At 42.0% G+C, this 20,000-nt stretch overlaps 2 protein-coding genes across 4 annotated transcripts in view; one reads left to right on the top strand and one right to left on the bottom strand.

Annotated features, from left to right (window-relative positions):
• The window catches only part of krt94 (keratin 94), a 10,947-nt gene extending 6,970 nt beyond the window's left edge, over positions 1-3,977 (top strand). The window contains exons 2-9 of the mRNA XM_061769822.1: positions 952-1,482; positions 1,710-1,792; positions 1,883-2,039; positions 2,132-2,293; positions 2,710-2,835; positions 3,250-3,470; positions 3,570-3,583; positions 3,678-3,977. Coding sequence (XP_061625806.1) covers positions 952-1,482; positions 1,710-1,792; positions 1,883-2,039; positions 2,132-2,293; positions 2,710-2,835; positions 3,250-3,470; positions 3,570-3,583; positions 3,678-3,727 — 1,344 coding nt within the window. The 3' untranslated portion in view covers positions 3,728-3,977. The remainder of the gene's footprint in view (positions 1-951; positions 1,483-1,709; positions 1,793-1,882; positions 2,040-2,131; positions 2,294-2,709; positions 2,836-3,249; positions 3,471-3,569; positions 3,584-3,677) is intronic.
• A 5,974-nt stretch (positions 3,978-9,951) lies between these two features.
• The window catches only part of smap1 (small ArfGAP 1), a 15,363-nt gene continuing 5,314 nt past the window's right edge, over positions 9,952-20,000 (bottom strand). For 2 of the 3 annotated variants that reach the window (XM_061769819.1, XM_061769820.1), the window contains exons 7-10: positions 19,090-19,220; positions 17,961-18,162; positions 12,656-12,993; positions 10,327-10,610 (exon numbers count right to left, since the gene is read on the bottom strand). In XM_061769819.1, the coding sequence (XP_061625803.1) occupies positions 10,476-10,610; positions 12,656-12,993; positions 17,961-18,162; positions 19,090-19,220 (806 nt within the window). In that variant the 3' untranslated portion in view covers positions 10,327-10,475. Of the gene's footprint in view, positions 10,611-12,655; positions 12,994-17,960; positions 18,163-19,089; positions 19,221-20,000 lie in introns of all 3 variants that reach the window. The other variant, XM_061769821.1, reaches the window with a different exon arrangement.

Genomic DNA, 20,000 nt, shown 5'->3' with positions numbered 1-20,000 from the left:
ACACAAATGGAACGTGATGTCCATCCCAAATAGCAATAGTACGATATACGGACACCCTGAACAGCGAGCCTGTATAGGCGTTTGATGCTGTATATACAATATCTTGTACTTGATCACATCTCTTAAACCATAAAAAGATAGATTAAGAGTTAAGGAAGAAGCAGGTTGCTAAAGAGAGAGGATGCTGACGAGAATTAAAGGAAAAGTGTGGATATTAGCAAGGAAGCTGCCGGTTTCATTCATTTGTTAACGTACCGAGCGAGGGATCTACCTTGCATACATTCTGGTCACAAGCTATGCTTTTTCATTCTGGCACATTGCACATTATGAGTATAGTTTAGCATTGATGTTAAACAACATTTGATGCTTTACGTACTATTTATATGGCTCGAGCCGAGGCAACACGGCGGCACGGCTCGCAAACCTGGAAATGTATTTTCACCGTAGGCGAAAGCTTCTGTGCATTTTGAATTAATGTGAACTGTGACGTGAAGACGCCGTGCAACGGAGATTATAATTTTGAATCGCATCAAAACCAGTGGAAGACCGATCGGCCGCTCAAGAAAACGGCCCCTCCCTTTCTGGGCAATTGTAATTTGTTTCATCTTTTTGTAAAAGTGTTTCGTGTTTTGTTTTTGTGTTTTGTGAAATGTTAGTGTTTCAAAATGTGTTATATTGTTTTGCACTTCCAGGCGACCGTATAGAGGTGACACTCACTTACACACACACAGACATGCACACACTTCAGTAGAACGCTCGCTCAAACATGAGCACAAAAGCAGCAACACACACACTCACACATTCCATGAGAGTGCCCTCATAGGGGGAAAGGGAAAAAAAACCATTGGACCTTAAAGGAAAACAAATGGTGGTTGTGTCAAGCCAGTACTGATCGGCGGAGCAAAACTCCCTCCTTCTCCTCCCCTATGCCCCTCCCTCCCCCCCAACTAGGCCCGCCTCAGGAGCAGGACTATATCAGGAGGCTGCTCCGCGCTATCCAAGTCCACTCCTGGTTCAAGCGCTTCAACTCCTCTCATCTCCTCTCTTGAAAGACTCTCAGCCATGCAGTCCAGCTACAGCATCACCGGCGGGCCCGTCATGATGAGCAGGCAGAGCTACAGCTACTCATCCAGAGCCGCACCCAAGGCTCAGAGCTTGTCCGGACTGAGCCTCAGAGGTCCTCGCATCTCCTCTTCCAGCATGCACAGCGTCTCATCCGGGTTTGGAAGCAGCTACGGAGCCGGGGCAGGCGGCTTCGACCTGTCCAGTGCTATGGACCAGAACACCATTCAGCTGAACGAGAAGGCCACCATGCAGAACCTGAATGACCGTCTGGCCACCTACCTGGAGAAGGTGCGCTCTCTGGAGGCTGCCAACGCGAAGCTAGAGAAGCAGATCAGAGAGTACTACGAGCAGAAGGGACCTGCTGCCGAGAGGGACTACAGCAACTACTGGGCCATCATCAATGACCTGAAGGACAAGGTATGCTGGGTCAACACCATGCATGATGTTATGTTTGCACTACCGTTAATCATTTTCATGGTAGACTGATACAAGTTTCAAAATGTTATACTGCACCCATTAGACTTGACAATTAGCAGGCTTGGTTTATACTTTCCTGTATTTTATCAAATAAAATAAAATAAAAAGTTGCTATCTAATTGATAGAAAGAGCATCTGACCAATTCTCAAATTGTGCTCCAATTAAGATCATGGCCGCCACCGTCGGCAATGCCAACATTCTCCTCCAGATAGACAACTCCAAACTGGCTGCTGACGACTTTAGAACCAAGTAAGTAAGCGCATATGTAGTATGTAGTTTAAAAAGCAGTAGCATTCCAAACATCAAGTTCATTCCACTTTCTTCGTCAAAACCCAACAGATTCGAGCATGAGCTGATGATGCGGCAGTCTGTTGAGGCCGACATCGCCAACCTGCGCCGCCTGCTCGACCAGACCACTCTGACGAAAGCCGACCTGGAGATGCAGATCGAGGGTCTGCAAGATGAGCTGGCCTACCTCAAGAAGAACCACGCAGAGGTACAAGAAGCTTTACAAGTGCAATTGTAGTGAGATCAGCCTCACAGAAGGTATAAAAGGCTAACTTTTTTTGTGGGGTGTCTGTTGCTCAGGAGCTGGCAGCTATGCGATCACAGCTGTCCGGAACCATCAATGTGGAGGTTGACGCCGCACCCCAACAGGACCTCAACAGAATCCTGGAGGAGATCCGCGCCCAATACGAAACTATCACTGATAAACACCGCCGTGACCAGGAGGCCTGGTTTAATGAGAAGGTAAACCAAGTCACCATAAAAAAAATAAACACAACATGGAATCGGCGGCACGGTGGACGACTGGTTAGCGCGTCTGCCTCACAGTTCTGAGGACCGGGGTTCAATCCCCGGCCCCGCCTGTGTGGAGTTTGCATGTTCTCTCCGTACCACATCCCAAAAATATGCATTAATTGGAGACTCTAAATTGCTCGTAGGTGTGACTGTGAGTGCGAATGGTTGGTTGTTTGTTTGTATGTGCCCTGTGATTGGCTGGCAACCAGTTCAGGGTGTACCCCGCCTCCTGCCCGATGATAGCTGGTATAGGCTCCAGCATGCCCGCGACCGTTGAGAGGAGAAGCGGCTAAGAAAATGGATGGATGGATGGATGGAACATGGTATCCAATTTAAGAGATTTGGTCATGGTTTTCTCTCCCTAGTCGGCTACCTTGAACAAGGAGGTGACCGTCAACACAGAGACCATCCAGACGTCCAGGACAGAAATCGGAGACCTGAGACGTACGCTGCAGGGCCTGGAGATCGAGCTGCAGTCTCAACTCAGCATGGTGAGAGACGAAAGCCAGACCGCCTTCTCACAATCTCGCCTTATATGAGAAAAATTCCCAGATGCCTCTCTTGTCCAGGGAACAGGAGACAGTGATAAAGGGAGCCTAAGGACGGCTTTACTTAAAAATGTGTTGAGGGTGGGGGGGTTGCTGGGAGAAGAAAACATTTCACAGTCTGGTCAGATTCTGGTAGACATTAAAGAGCTTGAAGAAAAAGGAAGGAATGCAGAATTTTTAAGCCCACAGGTCATTAGAGTTCAAGAAGGCCCCCCTGTGACTTTTGTCCTGATTTAAAAAGGATGTTTAATAAAAACACCAAGTCTTATCACTGCAGCCACAGTGTCAGATACAATGCAGGGTGTGGCTGCTCTGATTTACTTTAATTATACACATGCTTCTTGTAATCCTGTACAGAAAGGGGCGGTGGAGAACACGGTGGCAGACACAGAGGCTCGTTACAGCGCCATGCTCGCCGGCTTCCAGAACACAATCAACATGCTGGAGGCAGAACTAGCCAACGTGCGTGTCAGCATTGACCAGCAGGGCCAGGACTACAGGATGCTGCTGGACATCAAGACCAGGCTGGAGCAGGAGATTGCAACCTACAGGAGCTTACTGGACACAGAGGAATCCAGGTAGATGAAAATAGACATATTTGGATAGAACATATAGTTTAAAATAGATATTTTGAATACTCATTCATTGTTCACGGTCTGTTTCCTTTCTCAATTAAGGCCAATTGGTTCAGGTAAGTGATGCTTAATGTCATGTCATGATATATTACACAACTGCATGGAAACTTGAAGCACTGACATCATGTTTTTCTCTTGTCTTCTTCACAGGGAGCTCTAAGACCACGGTCACAACCACCACTATGCGCACTTCCAGCTAAAAGGCTAAAATGTCCAACTGGCAGGACCTCAAACACATGCACACACATGCACACAGTCTCATAAAAGCTCTTACACCTGATAATTGAAATTATACTAAAAAAGTAACTGACAGAAGATGAAAGTTAAAGACCGTGCTTTAGCCTGAGGGGAGACGAAAGGCTGCGTTAAAGTGAATAAAACAGAAGAAATGTCTGTATGTGTGTGTTTGCATGTGCTGTCTAAAAAAAATAAACCTGCTGGTGAACACAAGTCGTGTCATTTTTTAGACTCATCCATCCATTTTCTTCACCTCGTATGCTCACTCACTGAGCCTGAATTTGGATGCTACGACATTACTGTTTATGCAGTTGTCATGGCAACCGAGTTACATTGCGGGAGGTGTGGGATATGGGGTGGTGGAAACGTTTGCTACGTACGAGGTGGTGTTGTCAGGAAAAGGGTGAACAATGGTGAAATCTGCTGGTGTTGAACTTAGTGCCCTCAGTGTGTCCGGGCAGTTCTGGATTTACTCAGAAGACACACCCTAAGGGCTGACTAATCTTTGCCCTGGAAGCTGTCAACACTGTTACAGTAACTCCTGTTACCTAGTAACAACAACACACATACTTCAATATAGACGCACCGAATGGGAATGCAAATAGTGTCAAAGTGAACAAAGACAGACATTGTTAAAATCTAGTATCAGCGGTGCACTTTGGACTTGTTTATGATGCGTGTATAAGCTAAAGTATGAAAGAGTAAGCGGAGGATTGAGCCTCGCCTCTTGGCCACTGCATGGACACTAATGACATAACCTTACCTGTTTGCATGAAACAGGAACACGAAAATAAGATACATACATAAAATACAATAGTGTTACCTTAAGCATATTTCAGCAGTAAAAGTCACAAAATCCCGATGAGGAGTTCATGCTTCTCAAACAATGGTGCAATGTTTGCTTTGGACACACAGCGATTACACAGAGCGTGGGAGTGCAAAACCCAAGCCCCACTGTGAGGCTTTTCGGGCCCATATTTGGATCCATCTCCAGCATCCTGTTACATTACACTGTTTATGTAAAAGACTGTCCAACAATAATGATGTCAAAATATTTCCTTCACATAAACGATAAGCTATGCAGCAGTAGCACCAGTGACTAGTCAAGAGTGACCTGTTAAGTATTCAGTAAACATGGCTTTTGAGGTCATGGCTCTCAGTATAACTCTATTATTTCTGAGCTAAACACTGAACTTCCTTCAATTATTTGCCTTTATGATTACAGTAATAATACTTATTTCCTCACTTTTTCTCACTTTATTTCTGAAGTAACATTAAACAGACCCGTCACAAATAAAAAAGTTGTATCCAGTAGTGCTGCAATTAGTAATCGAGTATTCTACTGAAAATTCTATCAGAATAATCAAGTATAAGGAGAAAATATATTTGTTATTGTTTAAAGCACAATTATTAATACACAAGAGAAAATTTCACTTCATAGTGAACGACCAATTGGTTTCCTCTTTTAGATAATCAACAGTATGTTTCATAAATTCACATTGTGCATATAGCAGGGAACAGCATTTTCTTGTCGACAAAAATTTCAAGGGAGGCAATTGTAAACACAAATATAAATAGATTTTAGAAAAAGAGGAACACATGTTTGTCGTCCTTGTTATAAAAGTACAATTTCATCCAACTGTGGTATCTCTATCTGTGGTAAATGTTACTTCAAAAAGAGGCAAAGAAAAGGACACAAAAAAGAATGTAGTTTCATGTCGAATATATGCTAGCAGTGTGCTGATCAAATGGTAAATAAAATGAATTTTTAAAAAAAAGAAATACAGACTGATTCTTGAGAACACTACACTGACTAAACCAGATTGTAATGTACAGGAAGCCCAGACAGCGCGCGGCCGGCCTGCGTGAAACTATTTGCATGATCACTCACAAAGCTAGCTGCTAATGCTAACGAAGACAAGCATACGTGATGTCAAGCCGCGTGATTCCTATAATGCAATGTTGATTTTTTGTTGTTGTTGCACTAATTAACATCCTTATTGTTAAATGTCGTAATTTCTGTGTATGTTATCAGTGTTTTTGAGAATGTATACCTTATTTAGCTGTCACATTTATTGTTGTTTTATGTTGTACTGTTTCTGTTTTTTTTTTTTTTTCGTAATAAAATCATTACTTTAGGTAGTGTGTGAAATAATAGGCTCTTGGTTAATTCCACTTCCAGAGTGTGCCCACCAGGGTGTTAACTGATAAAGGATAATAAGAAGTAACTATACATTAACAATAATAACGTGGGACACTTCGACCTAATAAACATTCATTAGGAACTTCATCATTATGTATCCACTTATACTGTTCATACTTATATCTTTCTGTAGTGACACATGTTGCACAAAGAGCTTTAGAAAGAGAAAGCTACAAAATATTGGTTTCTCAGTGGTTTGCTCAAAGTCTTTTCAAGTCAATGGTTTTAAACCCATGTGAAGTCACGGGTAATTGCTCTTAAAGTCCAAGTAGAGTTGCAAGTCTTGTAACATATTGTCGAGTCTAAAGTCATCAAATTCATGACTCGAGTCTGACTCGAGTCCACACCTCTGTTATAAGGCCTCTTTTAGTCGTTATAAAGTAATAATGTTTATCTTGGTCTGAGCCAGTTTTCTGTGAGGATGTGTCTGTACCAACAAAGACATTTTGCACGTTCAATAACAATGAGCCGTGGTTCACTGTCAAACTTAAGCAACTTTGTCAGGCTAAAGAGGTCGCCTGTCGAAGAGGGGATAGAGCCCTGTATAACTGCACTAGAAACCAGCTGACAACAACAACATCGCAAAGAGAAATTATGCAGAAAAGATAGAAGTTGATCGCTAACAACTCTAAATCAGTCTGGCGGGGATTACAATCCATAACCAACTACAAGCGACCATCCTCCCAAGATGAGAACAATAAAGGACTAGTAGACGATTTGAACGCCTTCTATTGCAGATTTGAAAAGGACACTTTCACCGAGCAAACAGGTCTGTGGATGACACAGTCAACATGGGACTGCACTTCATCCTAGAACAGCACAGGGACCTACGCAACGATCCTGGTCATAGACTTCAGCTCTGTGTTTCACACCATCATCCCCAAACTCCTCTCCTCCAAGCTTCTCCAGCTCAACGTCTCGCCTGCCATCTGTCAGTGTATTTACAGCCTCCTGACGGGCAGGACACAGCAGGTGAGGCTGGGGGACACCATCTCATCTACACGCACCGCCAGCGCCCCAAGGATGTGTCCTCTCTCCGCTGCTCTTCTCTCTCTACACAAACGACTGCATCTCAACGCACCGGGCTGTCAAACCCCTGAAGTTTGCAGACGACGCCACAGTCATCAGCCTCATCAAAGACGGTGACGAGTCTGCGTATCGACAGGAAGTGGAGAGGCTGGAGCTGTGGTGCGGCTGACACAACGTGTAGCTGAACACGCTCAAGACTGTAGAGATGATCGTGGACTGCAGGAGGCATCCTTTGCCACAGCTGCCCCTCACACTGTCCAACTGCCTTGTGTCAACCGCTGAGACCTTCAAGTTCCTGGGAATTAAAGTCTCTCAGGACCTGAAATGGGAGACCAACATCATCAGAAAATACTTCCATCAAAAAATGGATGGATGGAAGTATTTTCTGTCTGTTGTCGTACTAGAGCACCTCCAACTACCGGAGACAAATTCCTGTGTGTTTTTGACATACTTGGCAAATAAAGATGATTCTGATTCTGATGACTTCGCAACAAACCCTAGAAAGTTGAAAATTACTAGACAGACTTAAGTTTGAAATTTTGCCAGTTGTGGCCATTTTCACGAGCTTGAATGTTTTATTACAATTTTTTTGCGAATACTGTGAACCCCACATAGGCGTGGTTCAGCACGCGAAGATTCACCTATTTGCTGATTTGCTATTTGATTCTTCTGAAAGATCTGTAAATCTCTTCTGTGCTTCAGCATACATGTGCTGCATTTGAGGGGTGTATGCAGAAAAGTCACTCAAACACATGCCTGCAAAATGTCATCCTGGAATTTACCCAAATTCAAATCCATCTCTTGTATCAGTGACATTTAATGCTGCATTAGTCATGCATGCAGACAAAGTTAAACCATAGACTGACGCTGCAACCAGAAGGAATGTGTCAAGGTGCTGGACTAGAGGAGAGTATTAGCATTCTTCACGTGGCTGCTGGACTCTATTCTGGAGCCGTGTTAGTTTTGACACTCTCGCTGAGAGGAATTCCTAACCTCCTTGCAAATGCTCTGTGTCATCAAACCTTACTTGGAAACTTTTCAAAGTAGCCCTGGAGGAGAAGTCGGAATGGAACATAACATAAAAAACACTTTAGACGCTTTCAGGCGTTGCTAAGCATGAGATAGCTCTTCTGCGCATTTGGGCTCCCTCCATGTGGGGACAAGCCTCTTTCGTCCCTTGCCACCATTGGAGCACAGTACACTGGTTTCAGCATGGATAAAACATGCAAGACTGACTGGGCAGTACAGGTTGGCTGATAGGCACGGGTTAAACAGGTAGAGCTGGTTTCAAGTACAACACCCACTTTTAATCCCAACAGCCAAAGAGCAGGACCGACCTACGATACCTGGGCAGGGCTCGTAGTGCTTGGAATAGTCAAACTATGTTTTATACACAATGCAAGGTATCAATAAAGGCAGGGTTTACACAAAGAAAGGCTTAGCTCACTCAGCATGCCAAATCCACCTGTAAAAGCCTTCACTGGGGTGGTTTTATTTGTTCTGGAACATTTCCCAGTCTGAGGTGGGTGGGGAAACATAGCTGTAATATGTATTTACAGACTTTAGTTCTGATAAACCTGACCGCCATTGCTGTGTGAAAGAACCTCTGCTACGGAGAGGAAACATGAGGCACATTTTCCCTGCTTGTCAAACTTTAACCGAATATGAATATGTTGCATGAGTCTCAATTTCCAAAAGCTCTGTGTGGATGTGCCTCACTATTACACATAAAACAAAAAGGCATTCATTGCACCAGCTACAGTGCACATGGAAAACCAGCCGTTGTAAAACAGGAAAGCTCAGCGCAAATGAATATTTTTTTAACCATAGTAACACAGTGGAAACGGCCTGTAAACATAGCTGTTTTCCTTTTCCAAACACTGTATATTGTACCCTTTCTGTAATATCATTCAGTTGCTACACCTGCACCTTGTGAGATACAATAAAAGAGCCAAGTCTTTGCAATGATCATTTTGCTCAATTTTGATCGACACTGTCAGAAGGTATCCATTTGAGAGCATGTTTATTATTGCGGTTGCAATTCGCAGTGGTGTGGAACTATACTACATTATACTCATTTACCAATACTACATAATATAATTCCGCCCATTTGATTTTTATTTCATGATTCTGACGAAATTTCACGATAAATTAACTGTAAAATAGCGCATCCTGAGATTAGATTTAAGCAGCAGTTGGCCGTTCAACTGGGCAACTCCACCGACCAAAGATTTATGCAATTCTGCCACCTAGTGCTCATTTTCTGTACCTTGTTAAAGTTTTCTTCAGTTGTTTAGAAAGTTTTGACATTTGCCCAAATCAGAAAAACTTAAACCATTCGCATATTTTTGTAAAAGCTTGAATGGGGAGGGTATGCAAACTGAGTCGTGATGGACTGCCTGAAAGTACTTCAGAGCAAGTTGAGAGTGCAGTGCTTATGATAGTGTTTAGGCCCAGCAGAGAATTGACGCCCATTATAATTGCATTGAAATAAATACATTCTTATATAAGCTGTGATAAAATGTCAAAGTGTTGAAAAAAAAAAAAAAAGAAAAACGAATTTAGCGTTTTGTCACTAAGTCCATCACTAAGAATCGAGTTAAGAACTTGTTATAAATCGAAAGTGGTGAGGGACACTAATAGGAAGAAAATAATTACATACAATATTTATTTATATAAGCAAAGATGTGAAGAGGTAAACATTATGCTAATTTAGTGGTTATAGTTTGTGTTTTAAAAGTGCTGACTACAAACTCTCAACAATAACGGGAAAATGCACAACACCTCTCAGACTGTCAACCAAAATGAATCATCTCCAGAATGAACACTTGTTGATCAATCCCTTGTATTGCATCTCAACACATTGTAATGGAAAGTAATCACTTCTTAGAGTAAATACCCGCATCATAAAACCTAACTTTTCCATCTTTTATTCAATAAAGGAGAGATGACACACACTATTTAACACAACTTTATTTTTGTAAGAGGGGAACCACAGGTGCTTTAAAAGGTTATACAGCGCTGTACACTTGGGAGCAGTACAGACCGACAGGATTAGTCTTATCTTCCCCCTTTAAATACTATTCATTTAAATGTTCTATAATCTTATAATGATACAATAAAAGCTTGTGTAACTGGTCCTGCAGCTTTTCTGATATGTCAATACCATTTTTGTTGGGACTGTTATTTCCTTCTATTTGTTTTCCAAAAAAGGAAAATAAAAGTAATGCTCAAAAACCATATACAACAGGCAGCATCTGCCAGGTTGTGAGACTCCCAATTCACTCACACAATAGAGAGAGAGAGAGACAGAGAAAGCAGGAGAGGGGGCAAGTCGAGATACAACATCCATGTTCTTGAAGGCTGGTCCAGAGTGAAAACAGACGTCGGTTCATAGTGAGGTGCAGACACACACAAAAGAGCTTTTGCACTTTCTGCAACCACCACCCTTCCTCTGTCCGTCCGTCTCACCGAAAAGCTCACTTCCAAAGTTGTGTGCTCATAGTTTGACCGGATCCGGGTGCGGCCCAGCCACCAATAGCAGTTGGAGGCTGAGTGAAGGCCATGTGTCTGGCTGCACCGTTCAGATGCAACCCTGACATCTGATGGCTCACCTGAGGGTGGCAAACACATTACAATCAATACTGGTGAAGGAAAACAGGCCCTTAACTTACAGTCAACAATCAACCTCAAAATTGCACTAAATCTAGCACAGATTCAGTACAACATAATTGTACAGACTCTTGTGTGAGGTATGAGGCATATGTAGTCCTTATGCTGAAAATAGGCATTTGTGCAGTATTTGGTTTTGGATTTTCTCAGTGGTACACTGAACTCATGCCTGTCCTCTCGTGGTCACAATTTATACTGCAGATTTTAAAATCGTCAGTTCTGTCGAAATTGCTAAATCCACTCATTATGTACTGTAAAACGCTTAACATGACACGATTAACTATTGCTTCATGTTGGGGTGGCACAACGCATTTAAACAAATACAAGAATAGAGTTTGAAAGGGACATTCTTCTTGTATAGTTTTTAATACTACACCAAACATAATAAGCAGTGGTGACCTGTCAGGGCCAGCAAAACCTCTGGTGGTAAAAACATTGTTAGGTGCGCTGACATTTACAACAAATTCTAATATTTGGTCATGAATTTGTATTTATTTATTGCCAAGTCTATTCTATTAACCAACTCGAGGCTGCAACGCATTCAGTAAATGTATGTGATGTTAGCTTTTTTTGTCTATTCAGATTTCCGCCTCTAAGTGCTGCCATGTCAATTAAATCTCCCCAGGGCCTTCAGAATCAGTACTGACGGCTGATGTCACAAACTATATTAGCAATGGGACTGTAACGTTAACTAATAAGATTTCAAATTTGCATCACTGCATCAGCTAACTAGCTGTTAGCATTTTTCCATCCTGTGATTGGTTGGTCAGAACAAGCAGAGTCTGATTAGCAAAATGTGTCTGCACGAATAAATACATTTAATAATGAGTATGACGTATGTTATTTGTTTTATGTTTTTGTCCTGGCAGCACATCCACCTCACAGTTCTGGGGTTAGTAAATGGAGTGCACTTATGTAATAGAGCGCTTTAAACTACACCATCACCGAGCCCAAAGCGCTTTACAGATGCTCACACATTCTAATAGCAATGGGCGGCCGCTGCCATGCAAGGCACTGCTGCCTACTGGGCGAAATTTAAGGTTCAGCGTATTGCCAACGGAAACTTCGACAACAGACAGCCGGACTCGGGATTCGAACCATCAACCATTCAGTCATTGGACAACCCACTCTACCAACTGTGCCTGAGGTTTTGGGTTAAAATCTGGCCTCTGGCCTTCCTGTGTGGAGTTGCCATTTTCTCCGGTTTCCTCCCACATTCCTGAACCATACATGTTAGGTTTATTGAAGACTTTAAAATCATCCTTAGGCGTGAATGTGAATGGTTGTTTGTCTGCATCTGCCCTACAATTGGTTGGTGACCAGTGCAAGGTATCCGTGCTTCTCGCCTAAAGTCAGCTGGGATAGGCTCCAGCTAACCTGTGACTCAAATGATGTTAGGCTGTATAGAAGATGAATGGATGCTTTTGTCATGTTATTAGATAAATATTGATTCTTAACTGCTCCAGATGATGTATGTGGGACTGTTGTGCACTGATCTATTGTTTTTTTGTATGCTATTAATGGTTTCTATAAATGCGATGCGATAGTACTATGTCGGGCATGTCCCTACTAAAGAAGCATGTCCCAAATGTACAGCCTGCCACTACAATACAGTACTTAAGAATGTGTGTACTACAGTGGCGTAACAACTAAATTTAATATTTAGTAGACGAAAAAAATGCCCGCACTGTTAAATCTTACAAAAGGAGAAAAGACAAAAATACTGGTTAGGTACATGGAAATGTTGAAAACGAGCTCTTGAAAAATCTGTCCAAACAAAGTTGACAAAATAGTCAATTATTACAGATGTAAAAGGATATGGGTGAAAGACCAATGCACATTGAAGAAGAAAAAAGTAACTTCAAAGTATTATTTGTGTGGACCTGAGAATCTCCCTTTAATGGAACAAAAACACCAACCTAAAATGACAGTTCAGTCACTTTTTTTTGCAGTGATTTTAGTGAGCCATAGTGTCACGTAGTGATACCTGAGCCATGTTCCACTGAGCTTGTTGCCCAGGCTGGATGGCATACATGCCCTGGGCAGGCACCATGCCTGCAGGCATCACACCGCCATGTGGCGCCATCATTCTGGGGGCCATGCCCATCACGCCGCTAGCAGGGGCATTTCCCATGAAGCCATTGGGCATGGTCATCCCAACCATCATTCCTGGACTTGGCCCCATCATGGCTGCTCCACTCTGTGCCATCATGGCACCCATGACGGTCGTAGGCGGCACGGCGGTCCCTACGCCAGGGAAAGCCTGATAACCAGCAGAGGTCTGGACAGGAAACTGCATCTGAGAGGGCCCCATGAACATGCCAGCTGACAGGAAGTGGAGACATTTAAAAAAAAAAAAAAAAAAAAAAAAAGAAATTCAAAAAATTTAAAAGGAAAGAGCATTATACAATTGTTAATGTTCTGTGACATACAGTTTGTTCATATTTTATATGTACACAACCCGAAAGGGAAGCAGAAGCAATGTAGTTACAGTACTTTGTCCTTCTGGCTTCAGCATGAGATGCTTATGCAACCTAGCAAGTGACTAGAATTAAAAAGTAGCTACACTCACTAAGTACACTTGCACATTCAGTCCCCTCCAAAATTATTGGAACAGCAAGGTCAATTCCTTTGTTTTTGTTGTATGCTGAAGACATTTGGGTTTCACTTCAAAAGATGAATATGAGGTCAGAAGTCCAGCTTTTATTTCATGCGATTTACATCTACATGTGTTAAACAACTCAGCACAGAGCTTTTGTTTGAATCCACCCACTTTTCAAGTGAGCAAAAGTATTGGAACATGTGACTGATGGGTGTTTCTAGTTGCTCAAGTGTTGCCTTATAGATCGATTGCTTAAACATTAGATAGTGTTTGTTTTTGGCTTTGGGTTTCATCTGTGAAAACTGCATTTGCTGTTAAGCAAACATGAAGACCAGAGAGCTGTCTATGGGAGAAAAGGAAACTATTTAGAAGCTGAGAGAAGAGGGAAAATCAATCACAGATATGGCACAAACATTGGGCATAGCCAATACAACAATTTGGAATGTCCTGAAAAAGAAAGAAACTACTGGTGTACTGAGCAACAGACATCGAACAGGTCGGCCCAGGGTATCAACAGCAGTTGATGACAGAAGCATTGTGAGAGCAGTGAAGAAACACCCAAAGACAACAGTCAGTGACATAACTGCCAACCTCCACAGGGCAGGGGTGAAGGTATCACAATCCACTGTCACAGACGTTGAGAGAATATACAGGCCATACCACAAGATGCAAACCACTCATCAACAAAAGCAATCAGAAGGACATTGGATTTTGCAAAGAACTACATAGATGAGTCACAAAAGTTTTGGAACAAAGTTTTATGGACTGATGAGACCAAGATTAACATCTACCAAAGTGATGGAATGGCCAAAGTATGGCGAAAGAAAGGATTTGATCCAAAATACACAAGTTCATCTGTGAAGCATGGTGGAGGTAATGTCATGGCTTGGGCTTGCATGGCTACTTCTGGAACGGGCTCACTAGTCTTTAATGATGATGTAACTCATGAGGGGAGCAGCAGAATTAATTCTGAAGTCTACAAAACCATTTTGTCTGGCAATTTCCACAAAAATGCATCAAAACTAATCGCGAGAAGCTTCATCATGCAACAAGACAATGACCCAAAACACACTGCCAACACAACAAAGGACTTTATCAGGGGGAAAAAGTGGAAGGTCAAGGCCAAGACCTTAACCCAATAGAGCATGCATTTTACCTCCTGAAGAGGAGACTGAAGGGAGAAACCCCCAGAAACAAACAAGAACTGAAAGAGGCTGCAAAAGACCTGGAAAACCATTTCAAATGAAGAATGCAACAGTCTGGTGAAGTCAATTGGTCGCAGGCTTGATGCAGTTATTGCAAGTAAAGGTTATGCCACAAAATATTAAATGGTATTCACTTTAATTTAATAATGTCTGTTCCAATAACTTTGCTCACTTGAAAACTGGGTGACTTCAAACAAAAGGTGCTCTGTCCTGAGTTGTTTAACACATCTAGGTCAATAGCATGAAATAAAATCTGGAATTCTGAACTTTTGTCTCATATTCATCTTTTGATCTGAAACCCAAATGTCTGCAGTATACAACAAAAACAAAGGAATTGAGCTTGCCGTTTCCAATACCTTTGGAGGGGACTGTATCGAACACTCCAATAGACACTATCAGAGAGATATTTATTATAAATCTTAGGCATTAGGCTTTGGTTATAGTTTACAGTGTTGTAGAAAGGCACTGTGCCATACTGAGTTTTCAATATTTAGTCCACTTATGTCACTAAATAAGGTAACATCCATCCATTTTCTATATAGCTTGTCCTCATTAGTGTCACAGCTACAGTGCCGTGAAAAAATAGTTGCCCCTTCTCAAGTTCTTATATTTTTGCAGTTTCCCCACTTTGTTTCAGATCATCAAACAAATGTAAATATCAGACATACAACCCTAGTAAACTTAAAATGCTCTTTTTAAATGGTGATTTAATTTATTATGGGAAAAAAAATATTCAAAGTTACCTGGCACGGTGTGAAAAAGTAATTACGCCCCTTGTTAAATCATGAGTTAATTGTGGCTAATCACAATTTTTGGTTAATTTTCACTGATCACATCCAAGCCTGATTACCTTCAGGCCTGTTCAATCAAGAAATCACTACAGAATCGGTCCCAACAAAATCAAGTTGGGCAAAAGATCTAAAAAAGCTGCAACAAAATGACACGATCCAAAGAAATTTGAGAAATAAAGTAATTGATATCCATCAGTCTGGGAAGAGTTACAATAGCCATTTTTAAAGCTTTAGGATTCCAGCAACCCACAGGGAGAGCAATTATCCTCACATGGATAAAACATGGTACAGAGGTGGACCTTCCCTGGAGTGGCCGGCCTACACAAATCACCCCAAGAGAACAGCAATGACTCATCCAGGAGGCCACAAAGGAACTCTGGACAACTTCTAAAGAACTGCAGGCCTCCCTTGCCTCAGTTAAGGTCAGTGTTCATGACACAACAATAAGGAAGAGACTGGGCAAAAATGTCTAGTGTGGCCTAGTCAAAGTCCAGACTTTAATCAGATTGAAATGCAGTGCCATGACCTTAAAGCCGTTCATGCTCAAAAACACTCAATTTTTGCTAAATTCAAACAATTCTGCAAGGAAGAGTGGGCCAAGATATCTCCACAGAGATGTGAAAGACTCATTGTCAGTTATTTAAAAAATGCTTTATTTCAGTTGTTGCTGATGAGGATGGCCCAACCAGTTATTAGGTTTAGGGGCCCATTACTTTTTCACACAGAGCCAGGTAACTGAATATTTTTTTTCCTTAATGAAGGAAATCACATTTTAAAAACAGCATTTTAATGATATTTGTCTGATATTTACATTTTTTTGATGATCTTAAACATTGTGGGGAAACCATGCAAAAATAAAGAATTTGAGAAGGGGCCAATCATTTTTCATGACACTGTATATACACATTATATTGCCAAAAGTATTTGCTCACCTGCCTTGACTCACATATGAAGTGACATCCCATTCCTAATTCATAGGGTTCGATACGACGTCATCTACCCTCTGCAGCTATAACCGCTTCAACTCTTCTGGGAAGGCTGTCCACAAAGTTTAGGAGTGTGTTTATGGGAATTTTTGACCATTCTTCCAGAAGCGCATTTGTGAGGTCACACAATGTTGAACAAGGAGGCCTGGCTTTTAGTCTCCGCTCTAATTCATCCCAATGTTGTTTTATCAGATTGTGGTCAGGACTCTGCAGGCCAGTCAAGTTCATCCACAGCAGCCTCAGTCATCCATGTCTTTATGGACCTTGCTTTGTGCACTGCTGCACAGTCATGCTGAAAGAGGATGGGGCCAGCTCCAAACTGTTCCCACAACATGTGGAGCATGGAATTGTCCAAAATCTCCTGGTACGCTAAAGCATTCAGAGTTCCTTTCACTGGAACTACGGGGCCAAGCCCAACTCCTGAAAAACAAGCCCACACCATAATCCCACCTCCACCAAACTTTACACTTGGCACAATACAGTCAGACAAGTACCGTTCTCTTGGCAAGCAACAAACCCAGACTCGTCCATCAGATGTCCAGATGGAGAAGCGTGATTTGTCACTCCAGAGAACGAGTCTCCACTGCTCTCGAGTCCAGTGGCGGTGTGGTTTACACCACTGCATCTGACGCTTTGCATTGCACTTAGTGACGTTTGGCTTGAATGCAGCTGCTCGGCCATGGGAACAGATTCCATAAAGGTATCTGGCACACTTTTCTTGAGCTAATCTGTAGGCCAAATGAAGTTTGGAGGTCTGTAGCAGAAGGTTTGCGACCTCTTTGCACTATGCGCCTCAGCATCCGCTGACCCCCTGGCAGTTTACGTGGCCTACCACTTCGTGGCTGAGTTGCTGTCATTCCCAAATGTTTCTGTGTTCTCATAATGCAGCTGACAGTGGAATATTCAGGAGCGAGGAAATTCCACGACTGGATTTGTTGCACAGGTGGCAGCCTATCACAGTTCCACGCTGGAATTCACTGACCCCCCGAGAGCGACCCATTCTGTCACAAATGTTTGTAAAAACAGTCTGCATGCCTAGGTGCTTGACTTTATACACCTGTGGCCATGAAAGTGATTGGAACACGTGATTCAGATTATTTGGATGGGTAAGCGAATTGTTTTGGCAATATAGTGTATATATAAACAGAAATGAGCAAGCATGAATATGCGCATGCATGATCATGCAGTACCTCCCCCAAAAAAGGTTCCGGCTAAATCAAGTGTTGGTGCGACCCACTGGAAAAAGTGGGTCGTACCAGTGCTACCAGTGTAAAAGTTAGTGTAGAACCCTGAAGAGCCCTGAAGGTAACCATAATACTAAAAAAATAACTCTGTACTATGCAATTGCAAACTACAACTACTATAATAAACCTTAACAAATATTTTTTATATAAAAATATATTTTTTTTAAATGATGGTATTGAATATCATTAGATTGTGTCTGCAAGTTCAACTAGTTTACACTACAACACCATCTCTCAAGACTAATGATTCTTCCCTTAATAACTTCCTTGCAGGTGTATCAAGAGAGGTGCCAAGTGAGGGCAGACTCAATATTCATGAGGCAATGTCAAACAGCAAAAAGTAGCCTGACATATGCCATACAGCTGCGAGGACTACTCGTTTGACATCTAATTACAAAATACAGTAGTCTTTCTAGGTTTTATGTAGATAGGTTGGAACATGATTTAACTTCCTAGCCTCTTACCAGCCGGAGCCTGTGGTGACATGTTGGTTCCATAGAGTGACAAGATGGAGTCCTTGGACAATGGCTTCTTTGCGTTATCTTCTGTCTTAGTTGTGCTGCTGCTGTCATTGAACAGGTCAAGGTTGCCCTGTCCTGACCCGGCTCCACCCACTACTGCTGCTGGGGGTTGTGTGGGCGTGCCTGCCACGCTGCTGGAGCTCACCTAGATGGAGGAAAAACACCAACACAATTCAGACATGCAAACACCGAAGCCATGAAAAAGGTGACAAAAACAAAACATTGTAGGTGGTATCTGGGAGGATCCCCGAGCCCCCGCAGAGAATCTTTTTTATTTTAACATAAATTAAGCAATCTGGAAGACTCTGAAGAGTACAATAAGGCAAAATAAATTTTCGTCACGCAGAAAAACATTTATTTACACTGCTCAAGTAGATGTTGAAATTTAAGATTATAATTAAATTTGCCTCATTTCTTTGCTTTTTTGTTTTGGCCTCCAACTTGAGCCAGGCCCATCTCTACCTGCACCTGATGCCTGCTTAAATCTGTGCCACATGAATAGCATCCTCCTCTGAGCACTCTCATTCTGGAAAAGAATTGACTAAAATCATTGTCTGTTTCACCTCATTACCAATAATAAAAATGATCGTGTAAAGCCTAGTGTATACATCACCAATCAGTGATGGGCAATCAGGGCTGCACAATTAATCGAATCTTAATCATGATCACGATTTTGGCTGCCACGATTAAATTAACCTGATTGTCGGCGATATTTAAATTCTAAACGTGGGCTCTGCTGTATATCTAATCAAGCACCTTCTTAACCAGTAGTCAGCTAACCACCAGAGGACGAACTCATGGTTAAGGCTTCATTAAGATGCCAAAATAAGCTACCGCACTCTGCAGCGGTGGCCTAAAGTCACTTGGTGGATTGAGGAGAGCGATGTTATTTATTATGTGTGTTATTTTTACAAATGATTGACCTATCTTAAGTGTGAAAATGGCTTGCTTTCTTTGACCATGCAATGTTAATGGTTTAACAAACATGCATTTTGGTGTGGGGTGTCCTGACAAATTATGATCGTGGAAATGCGAAGATTTCGTACGATGCCAACAGTATCATAGGTTATACCTGAGGAAACTGAGCAGTTGATGTGGATGAGGGTAGGGGGTTGGATACCATAGGACCAAATATGTCCAGGTCATTATTGTTCTGGCTTGTGCTCGTGATCCCATTGTTGCTTGGTGCAGCTGCCGGTGCGTCTACCACACAAAAGTGAAAAGACTGGTTTTACAGGTGGAAAATAAGCACAGAAGGTAAGAAGCACTGTCAGGCACACACAAAATGATTCAATTCTCCTAAAACTAATGGAACATCCCAAATAAATAAAATGATCATAATAAATAAACATAACATCCCTATACTCACTGCCTATTTACCACTAACATACACAAGTCCAACTTTTGATAAGATGATAAAAAAAATAACATCCAAAAGAAAATGTATACGTCAAGGAAATGTGGTCCACCATTGATGTGACTCAAAAGTGACCCTGTCCTGTTTGCCATGTTGAAACAAAAAGTCAGCAACATGCAGTGACTGAATCAGCAACTTCAACTTCCTGCCAGAAAAAAGCTTACAGTGGTTCAATGGCTCAAGACATCTGGACGAACAACTAACTTTGCATTACAAGCAACATGGTCCATTACAGTTTCCTGTCAGCTGTTGATGAGAATATACAAACTATACAGTTATCTGCAATTTTGTAATATCTTCATAGACACTGGTTTTTGAGTTTCTATTGTCAAAAGTTGTGAAGGGTACCAAAATACTCATCACTTTTGCTGCCTTTTTGTTAGAATACTAACCTAATTGGTACTGTACCTACAGGGTGGAGCTAGACAAGTTGTCAGTTGTTGATTAGTCAACAGACAATCCTCACACAAATAAAACTTTACTTGTGTGCAACAACATGAATGGGAAGGACAAACAAAATGCATCGTTTCCTCTAACCTAGTCTTTTCCATGTAATGAATGGCCAA

The sequence above is a fragment of the Phyllopteryx taeniolatus genome, chromosome 4, assembly GCF_024500385.1.
Source record: "Phyllopteryx taeniolatus isolate TA_2022b chromosome 4, UOR_Ptae_1.2, whole genome shotgun sequence".
In the NCBI taxonomy this organism is placed as follows: Eukaryota; Metazoa; Chordata; class Actinopteri; order Syngnathiformes; family Syngnathidae; genus Phyllopteryx; species Phyllopteryx taeniolatus.
Note: the sequence above shows the minus strand (reverse complement) of the source record. Positions and strands in the feature narration are given on the sequence as shown.